Here is an 11,912-nt window from a genome sequence, read left to right as displayed (position 1 = left end):
TCTGATTGGGCATGAAGAAAAGTGATAGGATATTTCACAGTTCACCACGAGGGGGCAGTAGACTCCCACTTCCGTGAATAAAGAAATCTTCATTTTTACTGCTGAAAGGCTTTTGTGAATGAAGCAGCTTTAAGATGCTGTGTTAATCCTCTACATTTCACTGCAGGCATTGTAAATCCATCCATCCATCCATCCATTATCTGAACCCGCTTATCCTGATCAGGGTCGCAGGGGGGCTGGAGCCTATCCCAGCATACATTGGGCGAAAGGCAGGAATACACCCTGGACAGGTCGCCAGTCCATCGCAGGGCACACACACCATTCACTTACACACTCATACCTACGGGCAATTTAGACTCTCCAATCAGCCTAACCTGCATGTCTTTGGACTGTGGGAGGAAACCGGAGTACCCGGAGGAAACCCACGCAGACACGGGGAGAACATGCAAACTCCGCACAGAGAGGCCCCGGCCGACGGGGATTCGAACCCAGGACCTCCTTGCTGTGAGGCAGCAGTGCTACCCACTGCACCATCGGAATTTAGGATGGTGTAATTTACCTTTTATTATTGAAAGACTGGCTGACAACAAAGAATTTAATGGGAAATCATCCAAAACTATAGTTTTACCTCTGGAAATTGGAGCATTAAAATAATTTAATTGTCATTTTTTCAATGCATGTTGTCGATAAATCATCTAAATGAGTTATGTGTGAAGTTGAATCCAGCAGAAATGTTATAATTACATATGAAGTGAATTTTTATATGATTGCCATGACTCATATTGATGAAGACAGTGGTCTTCTGGCAGTGTGTCGTAGTGTCCCTGAGCAAGACACCTAACCCCCAATTACTCCTGACGAGCTGGTTAGTGGCAGCCTTTCAGCATTGCAATGACCGTGTGCGAATGGATGGATGGATGGATGGATGGATGGATGGATGGGAGTCATTCATTGTAAAGCTTTGTGTAGCCCTAGTTGCTGTAAAAAGCCCTATATATATGCAGTCCAACATCAGCTGAACCAGTTTGTTGGCTGAACCCCTGCCTCAGGTAAAATATGACCATGTACATGACAACATTTTGGCATTCACGAGCCTAGCTCTCACTTGCCACCATTTTGTGAAGGAAATACAATTGCCTTTCCTCCTAAATAAATTGACAGCTGTTGAAAAAATTTTTTTTTCATTTAGTTGTGTAAAAGGATGGCTAAACTTACATGTGAGCATGGCTTCATGAAAAGTATTATGAATTGCAAAAGGATTGACCTGAAGCGATTATGTTTGGTAGATGTATTCAAACTCACATCGTGTACACCTTTAAAGTACTGCCCTCCTGAAAACACATATTTGGCCATAGAGCCTCATATTAAGAAGTCAATGGTCAATTAGCCGTTTTGACAGTAATTTTCCACTTGGAGGCACTATAACCATCATTTGTATTGGGTACATTTAAACAATCCTACTTTCTGCCCATTTGCCCTCATCCAGCTGGTCCTGGAAAACAAGACTAAAATTAGGTACATTACATTTAATAAATATGAAGAAATACATAGAATATAATGCATTTTGATGCAAATCATTTTTAAATGTAAAGAAATAAATTCTACTTTTTTTCTGAAAACATTGAACATTTTTTGTGTGAAAAAAAGCTTCTAAATTCGTGTTGTCATCATTGATATGTATGCAGAAGTACACGTAATAATGTTGAATGAAAAACTATTTCAATACAATGTGTTTTGAGACATTTATTATTATGTTTCACCAGAAAAGCAGTGAAGACCAAAAGAATATAGTCATCTGTCCAATTAGAAAAAAAAAAAAAGTTTGTGTTGTCATTATTGTAAAAGCATATAATACATAATTTGATACATGAAATATATATGAGGAAATTAATGGAATACAATATGTTTGTTTTCCTAAAAACATTTTTAACCCAAAAATCAGCAAAATACAGAAGAATATAGTCTTATGTCCAAATTGTGACATTCTGTATACATTGTGAATATGTAATTAGGTATATTTAATAAATGTAAAGAAATAAATCCAAAACATTTTGAGACTATAAAATGTCAATTCTATATTAATGGTTTCATCAATGGAATGTACAGTACAGTATGCAGAATTACATTTATAACATTCAACAAAATCAGAAAATCAACTAAATACAAAAGATTGTATTTCTGATACAACTTTTGTCCAAAGTGTGAAAAGAAATTAAAACCCTTAGGTTTGTGTTGAAATGCATACAGGTACATTTAATTGAGGAAATAAAAAAATACATTCAATCCAATGTGTTTTGTGATGCATTCATGGTGGAAAACCTATTCAAAAATGCAACAATTCGAAATGTGTAAATAAATGCAGAATAAGGTGTGTTTAATAAATACAAAGACAGGTATAGTGGAAAACCAATTTTACTAGAAAATCAGCAAAATACAAAAGATTATATATGCTGTCATGTCCAAAAAGCAAAATGCTAAATATGTGTTTTCATCGTTGGAATCCATGTACAATGAGGTGCATTGAAATAAATTGAAAGAAAACTATTTACAACAGCGCCCTCTTCTGGCTCGAGTAAGGACGAGCAACTGAAAGCGATTGCACAGATAGCCGGCTTTGCTCCTGAATACAGTAAGAATATGTCGCTATGCTGTACATATTTTTCTTTGTCATACGGTCACTTAACCGAGTGTGTCTAAGCTTAACCTGGAGCGAGTCGTTTCACTCTGCTCACCTATTTATTTATTTATTTCAATTTCGACATGCAGTCAGGATTTTTACATAGTGTATTATTATTATTTTTTGGATATCGAAACAGCAGGGTCACAATAAAAATATGTTGTGTGTGTATATATATATATATAGATTTAGGGTACCATGCTGTTTACCTCTAAACCAGAACCAATTAACCAGAAGTGAAATTGGAGTGTAATAATTAAATATTTAGCCGACAGCTGATCAAAAAACAAATAAAATAATTAATTAAATAAATAAATAAATAAATAAATAAACTAATGGCTAATTAATACAGGGACATGTCAGTTATCGGGATTATTAATGAATGCAGAAATAATAAAAAGCTTCAGTGAAATAATATTTTCATGGCAATATCTAGTAGCTGACCCCCAAACAGAAGTCTAAATAATAAATTTAATAATAAATAAATTTAATAATAATTTAATATTTATTTAATAATAAATAGAGAAAGATTTATTAAAGGACACTTAAATCTACAATACTAGGCCTAGCTCCCACTTCACAGTTGTCGAGCATGTTATCGTCCTCGTTGTTCCTCATGTGCACAGCTTGTATAGAATATATCCTGTATATTTTCTAAAGAATTCAGCTGTCCTGAAAATAATACAGCTGAGAGACAATCTTTAGCCGAATTTATTCTTTAATTATATCATTTAATTTAATGCAGGATACATTTAATCTCGTGGAAAAATAATTTCTGCTTCATATGTTCATAAATTCAGTTCATATATTTTCAATTAAAAATTCAGTTTTGATGGGGAAAACATTCATGCCTGTGGCAAAGTAGACAATTCCCCTCTGTCTGAAAATGGGATTGCTGTTTAATTCATTTGTTGTATAAGCAAGCACACACTAGCAAGAAATGAACGCCAAGATATTTTCAAATACAAATATTATCGAATATGTGTCCGTGTGTTTTTCTTTAGACTTCCTTTTTTGGTATTCTTCCAAGATGGTTTCGTCTCTGTCTCCAAACGAGAGTTGAGCTTATTCAATAAGCCGTCCTAAAAATCTAGAAAATATGATTGTTTCTCATTCCACCGGAAAAAATTAAGACTAACAAAAGACTTAAATATGTAGGTCTATACCGCAGTATGAAGATAGGTCTGAACAGAATTCGCTGAAAATAGATCTGACTGAAAAGATTGTGAAGACCGAGAAGACAAAAATAACTTGAATAACCTTGTAGGCGAAATTAAATAAATACATTTTAATACGTTTTAAGAGGAAGGTGTGATGGAACAGAATACGTGGCCTACTATTATTCGGCTGTGTCCATTCAGCTTATATTTTATAAAATTTTAACATATCTTCCGTATTCATTGAACTATTAAATTATCATTATTTGGTATTATGCAATACGTAAAATAATCTTAAAAAGGCGAACCAAACTAATATCTAAGTTTGAAAAAGTTAAACTAAAATGTAACATATAATTTACAATTGTAGGTTTAATTGTATCAGTTGACCATTCGTAAAACCACAGCTAACTCTCATATGCAATAACTGTTACTTCTCATTTAAATATCAAGTAGGTATCATATTTATAAATATACCAACGTTATTAATAATAAGAACTAGAACAGTATTAGCCTACATACCTATAAGGAAAATAAAGTCGAAATATAATACAAAAACTATGTCCTTTCTAGCAAATTATATTCTTATGAAATAATTATTAACATTACAGAGAACCACCATAATAAAACATTCGCAAATCAGTGTTACCTGAGCCATAAAGTAATCTATCCAAAGTCTCACCATCACTCAATCAAACATCTATTCTGAAGTTTCCAAATTTGTCCACGATTTACAAAAATGCAAATATAAATGTGTGGCTTCTAGCTGCACGGGGATTACGTTTACTTTTTATATTCTACAGAAAAGGTAACTGCATATGAATCCACATTTACTAGTGCGAGAACTTGTTCGGGACACTTTATACAGCAGGGCTGGGATTACTTTAAATGCTGACGCCGCCAAGACATTAAATCTGGATTTATAAAAGCATATTGTGTTAAATGTTGCCAATGGGAGGTTGTGGTTTTATTTTGAGAATAGACCATCGTGAAAAAGGCACTTCCCCCAAAATTCCAGACTATGTACATAGCATTCAAACAAAACAACGTCTAAATATGTATCGCTGTTAATTGAAATGCTCTCCGGTTATCCGCTTAACCTCCAGTTCCCAGTTGAACCCGAACATCAACGTGAATATCAATGAATTGCATTTCCCTCGAGTCCGTCTGGTGCTAAAGGTAGCTCTTCGTGCGCAAAAGCACGCCTCCGATTACAGAGACTGCGTTTCTATTGGCTACCATTTACTCTTCGCGTTAAACTCCAACCAGCGATCCGAGATGAGTCGTAGCTCTATAAAAACTAAATTCCAGCACGGCGCACTTGGCACTTGTCGCTGTAGCAGCACAGGAGGAAATCGGAATCAAGCCTTGAGACGTCCCATTGTTCTGTCCAGGTGGGTTTGGCTGTGGAGATTATGAACTCCATTGATCCGCAAGCCCATCACACCTCTCCTACAGTCAGCCCACACCAGCCTCAGCACAGAAGCGCCCAGGAAGCCCCGGAGATGGCCGTTTATTGCGATAACTTCAGTATGTACCACCAGCAGAGTCTGCACGGAGCGCAGAGACCCAGCGGTTACGGGCTGGGGGACTACACGTCCTCCTCAAACCCTTACCTGTGGCTGAACGGACCGGCCGTCAATTCCACGACGCCATACCTCCACGGAAACAACTCTGCGCCGTTCATGCCACCTTCCTACGGGTCGCAGCGGCAGTTCCTGCCCAACTCGTCCGGATTCGCGGGCGCAGACTTGGGTTGGCTCTCCGTGGCCAGTCAGGAGGAGCTGCTGAAGCTGGTGCGGCCACCGTACTCTTACTCTGCGCTCATCGCCATGGCCATCCAGAACGCTCACGAAAAGAAACTCACCCTGAGTCAGATCTACCAGTACGTGGCGGACAACTTTCCTTTTTATAAGAAAAGCAAAGCCGGCTGGCAGAACTCCATCCGCCACAACCTATCGCTGAACGACTGCTTCAAGAAGGTGCCCCGAGACGAGGATGACCCAGGTGAGTAGACACGGCTACAGTTTGTCTTTAAAGGGCTGTCTGGTCCATTTTTGAATGGAGAAATTGAAGATATTATGAGACAGTAAGAGTGAATAAATATTTTTAATATTTGCAAACTTAAAAGTGACATTACGCCAAGATGAACATACGTGTTTTTAAGATGTGGGATAGGCTAGATTTGAACCCAGGTTCTTTTTAATTAATGGTGTGTGTGCATATTTATTTTACACATCTAAATATTTTGGCCCATAGCTATTGAGCTGTCTGTTAAGACTGATTCTTAACAGATCTCAAAAGATTAATTAACAGGGTATTTGCAAAAGGCTCTGTTGTTAGTAGGCTAACTTATAGATTGTAGCTACACCAGTAAAAAGTAAGTAATTCTCTGCCAATTTAAACCGCAAGACAATTCGTTCCTCTAATTCAGGACCATATATTAAAGCTGTTGCTTCTATAGATGATTGACTGCACCTTCAATATGGTATATATTTGATATACATTGATTATATTTGTATTTAACATCGAACATACAACTATTTCAAAGGACCATCGAACAATAGCACACTTTATGATCACTCAGAGTTTCTCGATTTTGGTTCTTGACATGTTCTATTATCTACGTGTTCATTTATAGGAAAGGGTAACTACTGGACGTTGGACCCTAACTGCGAGAAAATGTTCGACAACGGAAACTTCCGCAGAAAGAGGAAGCGCCGGTCGGACTCCAGCAACGGGCTTCATGGCAACACTAAAGTGGAGGAAGGGCGATCTGCTCAAGTCATCAAGTCTTCCGACAGTCCCCCCCTCATGGAGCCTTCTTCTCCGGAGCTGGACTCCAGTGAGGACCAAAAAAGTGTGTCGCCACCGGGACTATCCACTGCGCCCTGTTTTAACAACTTCTTCAGCAGCATGTCCGCCCTCGGCTCTGGGGCCCCGGGCAGGCAAGCCTCTCTCGGACTGGTAAACGAGCTGTCAAGCCGTAATATCACAGCCGCCAGCCCCTATCACACAAATTCTTCTCAGGACAGTGGGACCCCTGAGCTTTCGGACAGCCTGCACCTCAACCGCGGAGTCTACTACAACTCATTCAGCGGGCAGAATGGACCGTTCAACGGACACTTCTACAACAGTTTCAGTGTTAACAGTTTGATATACCCAAGAGAGGGGACAGAGGTGTAGAAATCTTGTTTTTTAGTGTAGTGTGAGTGGAGACATGACTGGGTGGTATTTCCATGCACTTGGACCGCTACTGTTTCTCACAATCTGCAACCGTGGACACTGTGTGGTGCAGTGACAGAAAATAACAAAAGCTCGCAAATTAACAGTGCTTAACGAGATTCGCCTGGGTGGTCCCCAGCGTCAGCGCAGATTACGCACCAAACTGCTGCTTTTATATTAAACTCTACACAATTGCAAGACAGGTGTCCTGTCAATTAGTATTCCAAAAACTCCAAGACTAGCCAAGCAGTCGAGCAACAACCCACTATCAACCCACTGTTGTGAAAATAGACACTGTTATAGCCTACAAACTTACCGCGGTGTAAGATGTGCCTTGATGTCAACGTTGTTAACACACAACACTGTATGTGCCAGAACTAACATCTGGCGATCAAACAAAATAATAAACTAAAATATATGCTGTTGATTGTAGAGAAATCCTTTTTTTCTTTTGAAAAAGTGTATTCTGTCCTTTTTTTTTTTTTTTTTACAAATGCGCAATTTTATTGGAGGAAATTTACCTCATTGAGACTGCATTTAGTTTTTATTCATTTCCTTTTTCGTCCTGGAAACGTTCACCCAGATGTCACCTTATTGTGTTTTGCTACTTCTGTAAATAAAACCTGTATATCATGTACGTTTGTAAATTATGCATATGCGTCTGTAGTCAACTATTTATATACTTAAGTTATATGCTGATATTTTTGTAGATCTTTTTCTAAAGTTTGTAAAGTTTCCAAGTCATCGAGAAAATAATATGAAGTAAACATTTAGGTATAGCCTACTTTACTCCTAAACCGCCCTGAGCTGCGTTTTATAACATTTATCGCAGGAAAAATTATATAAATGTACGATTTAAGCAGTGGTTATAGTAAATTAATTACATATGTGGTTGTTAACCGTCAAAGAGAAGACACTTAAAAAAACAGACGAATAAGAAATTAATTGATAAATGTTTGAAGCACAAAAAGCAGTCTATGGGTCGATTAACTTGTAACAATTCACTTGTTTATGTGTGTTTGACGATGGAAAATCCGTAGAAATAAACAATCTAAATGTCAATAGCTATGTCCTTTTCTCGCCAGTATGAAAGTTTGCTGTTGAGGAAACATCAGATCTAAAACTGTTATGCCATCCCCACATGTTGTATACGTTTTAATCTAAATTTCACCAGTGTTGTCTTGTGTAGCCTATATATTAAAATAACAACTACTTTTTCATCGACAGGCCTACAACTGTTTTGGTCCAAATGTATATTTTTATTCCAAAATTACTGGAGCTGTCAATGAAGACTTGTGATATGAGCTTTACGCGGTCAAATCCATAATTTGCTAACATGTCGGATATGGAAAGGAATAAACACACACATTTAGGTAAATATTTACCAACGACTCTATCCTGTTGGCGTACATAGCCGGTATGTAAAATAGTAAAACTATTAAAAATCCACGGCGTAAAAATCCATAACATACCATTATAGTTTAATATTACGATGAAAATGTTTGTCTTTGCTTTATATCATGGAAATATTACACGCCGTATATTGGCAGCCCATACCGGTTATAGTCCCAAGCCTTATGTGAAAAAGGTTTATGGCCTTAGATATTAAAGCATTAACTTTGTTTGGTTAGTTCCTTCTTTTATTTATTTATAAATTAATTGATTGATTTTACAGTATACTTTATTATAATAGTTGTTATTTTTTATTATTTTTTATTATGCACTATACGTTTGGCTGTAGGTTTACCTCAGTCGCCACTTTGCAAAATTGCATCCAAGAAAGAAGAATCTATGGCGTTTAAGCCTACGCTGTAGGACATAAACTTGGACACTGTATACACGTGTTCGACATTTTGGTATTCTGGAGGCTACTGTTATATAATCTTTTAATGCATAATACACACAACATGCTACCTGCGTAGGCCTAGGTCGGCCGAGCAATTTTGCAGTAAGACAGGAAAAGCAATGTTCACGTGAAGACTTTTCATTTTACCACAAAATTTAAAATAGTAGGCGTAATAATGTACAACCCAGAAGAAACAGACCTAGGTCAATAGAAAATGAATGAAAACCTATGCCAAGTATGTTAATTGATTAGCTGAAGTAAATATTTTTTCCAGCCAAATTACTTTAATCTGATAATATATATTTCTGCTATATTAGAGGAGCGACAAGCTCTTAAAGTATTATTATTATTATTATTATTATTAATAATAATAATAATAATAATAATAATAATAATAATAGTAAAAAAAACAAGACAACGAGTATAGTTCATGCAAGTACAGTTACTACTACTACTACTACTACTACTACTACTATAATAATAATAATAATAATAATAATAATAATAATAATAATAATAATTCTGAATATTATTAATATTATAGTAGCCGTAGTAACTGTACTAGCATGAACTACAGTTATACATTGTCTTATTTTTTTGTACAAATGACAAGCTTTTAAAAAAGTTAACAGACTATTAGCCTACTATTAGGCCTACCATGAATATATGAATGAATTGGTGTAAATCAATGTGTGTGTGTGGTTTTCTTTTAGTCTAGCTGGCTGGCTTAAGAATGGACGTGTCATTTGACACGTACTCACGTGTTTGTTTTGATCGTTGTTTCTTGTAACTGAGCATTGCACGCACCCGGGAAGGACTGGGAACAAGGGAGGTCACCAAATGACACAATTTATTCAATATGTGCATAATTGTACATTTGATCAAATGTGCGATAGTTTTTTGGGGAAAGTAAGTTGTATATAAAAACATGGCACTTTCTTCTTTAGCCCAAAAACAAATCCTAAAAATACTTTTGACGCATTTTAAAACTGTGTCCTGTGCTGGCATTAAAAAAAAAAATCAGTGGGTCCAGGAGAGCACAAATCATTAAGGCTTTACATTAATCAAGGATACTCATTGGAAACAACAAGTGTTCAGAATATGTTCCTTTGCGAACAAGTGGATATTCCAAAGGAATATTTTTTGACCTAGCTAGACACTCAAACACCACTCTTTTAGATTCCGGCTGGACAAAATTAATTTAATGTAAGAAAGGATGCCAAACCTTCCAGTAAAGGTGGATATTCATGAGGCCAGTGTGCATTGATTGGATGCATGACAGTATAGCTGGGTGTACAAGCTATCCAATCACTTCTTCTGTCCCAAAGGAACACCACTGTTTTACATGAAATTGTGTTTGATAGCCTACACCAGACTTTATATTCTGGACTTGTATTAAGTTGCACCGGCCTGTATTATTTGCATTAATTCCTTTTTTCAAGGTGCAATTTTCAATCTATATGGTCACAGCATATACAATTTGAAAGTGTTAAAACTGTATAAACAACAAACAATTTTACACAGCTATTGAGACTTTATGCCTAAAAAAGTTGATGTTTTACAACAAACATTTGTAAGGACCAAGCCAAATAGAACACTACATTTGGAGGGTTGAGAATACATCGCTCATGAATACATCGCTCATCTGATTGAATATTTCTGAGGAGGACAGTGAAAACTCATTTGACTCCACGCTAGAGGCCATTTTCATTACATTACATTACAATAATGGCATTTGGCAGACGCTCTTATCCAGAGCGACGTACAACAAAGTGCAATGTGCATACCCATAACCAGGGATAAGTGCGCTGAAAGACCCTAGAGGGAAGTGCAATCCCCACACACCACATTTTCAGTGACGTGACCACCATTTTATAGCGACGAGCATCTAAATACATTCTCAAAATGTTTTATTAATATTCAGTATGCTTATAAATAAGGAGCAGGCCTGGTTTTGAATAATAAATGGCATGTGAAATCGTGGAATGTGTTTGACTAGTTGTTGGGGGTTGGGTATTTGACAAAAACTTCAATCAATACAGTATACAGTATTAGTATACCAGATCTTATTATTGCAATTATTTTACTTACTTGTTTACAATCTTATGGACCTGTTGCTGCCAGATGGGGAGAGCAGGAAGAGAGAACAAATTTTTTGGAGTCTCCAAATGTGATGTTTGGCCTAGACATAGTTTTGTATAAGCAATTCAGAATCCTAATTTTTGGTGAAATTGTCATCAAATTCGAAAAGGGATTTGTCCAGCGTTTATTCGAAAAGGGATTTGTCCAGCGTTTTTGCTGTGATTCTATTGTGTATCTAACCCCACCAGATACAGTAATGAGCATCTGTATCCACTCAAATACAAAACAAATTTCAGTGAGAAACATTGTAACATTGTTTGAGTAATATTTATGGAAAATCATTGGAAAAAAAAACCCCCCATGGGTTACTTTTCTGAAGAGACCACGATTGTGCCTATAGTCAAAAGGGTTCAAGAGTAGTAACCATTTTACTTTGGGTATGTAATTTTCAAGCTTGTTTTAAGAAAAGGGGTGATACTTAAGGGGTTAAAGTTGCCATATGGTTCAGGTTCTGGTCTAGGACTGGGTTTTGGTTCTGTTCAGTGACTGAGCTGCCTAAATCCAGGCTGTTTCTTTACACATAGCCAGCACCAGTCAGTGGACTATAGTATTAAGCTAGTAAGGGTGTGATAGTTATATTCACAGGCAGTGTAGTAAGGGGCTGGGAGTAAGAGAGATAGCTTTACTCAGGATCTTATTTCGGCCTACTCCAAACTGGCATGCCAGAATCTGAAACACCAGCCAAGCTGTGGAATCACAGCCCCGATAACCACACCGTTCATAATGGGAGAGAGGCTGAAGTGGTGGGCTTTTAGCTGAAAGGAGATGGGCTTTTAATCCAGATTTAAATATTGGGGCAGTCGCTTGATTCTAGCACACGATGAGACACGTCATTCTCTAATATCAGGGGCTCTGTAGAGTGGCC

General features: G+C 37.1%; 1 protein-coding gene across 1 annotated transcript; it reads left to right on the top strand.

The window, feature by feature from the left end:
* Positions 1–5,249: 5,249 nt before the first annotated feature.
* Positions 5,250–7,020, top strand: foxi2 (forkhead box I2). The gene is made up of 2 exons (XM_061247048.1): positions 5,250–5,841; positions 6,476–7,020. The coding sequence occupies exons 1-2, from the start codon at positions 5,250–5,252 to the stop codon at positions 7,018–7,020; spliced, it is 1,137 nt and encodes a 378-aa protein (XP_061103032.1).
* Positions 7,021–11,912: the final 4,892 nt, after the last annotated feature.

Source organism: Conger conger, chromosome 6 (assembly GCF_963514075.1).
Source record: "Conger conger chromosome 6, fConCon1.1, whole genome shotgun sequence".
Taxonomy (NCBI): Eukaryota; Metazoa; Chordata; class Actinopteri; order Anguilliformes; family Congridae; genus Conger; species Conger conger.
The sequence above is the reverse complement of the archived record's forward strand: the minus strand, read 5'-3'. Positions and strand labels throughout refer to the sequence as shown.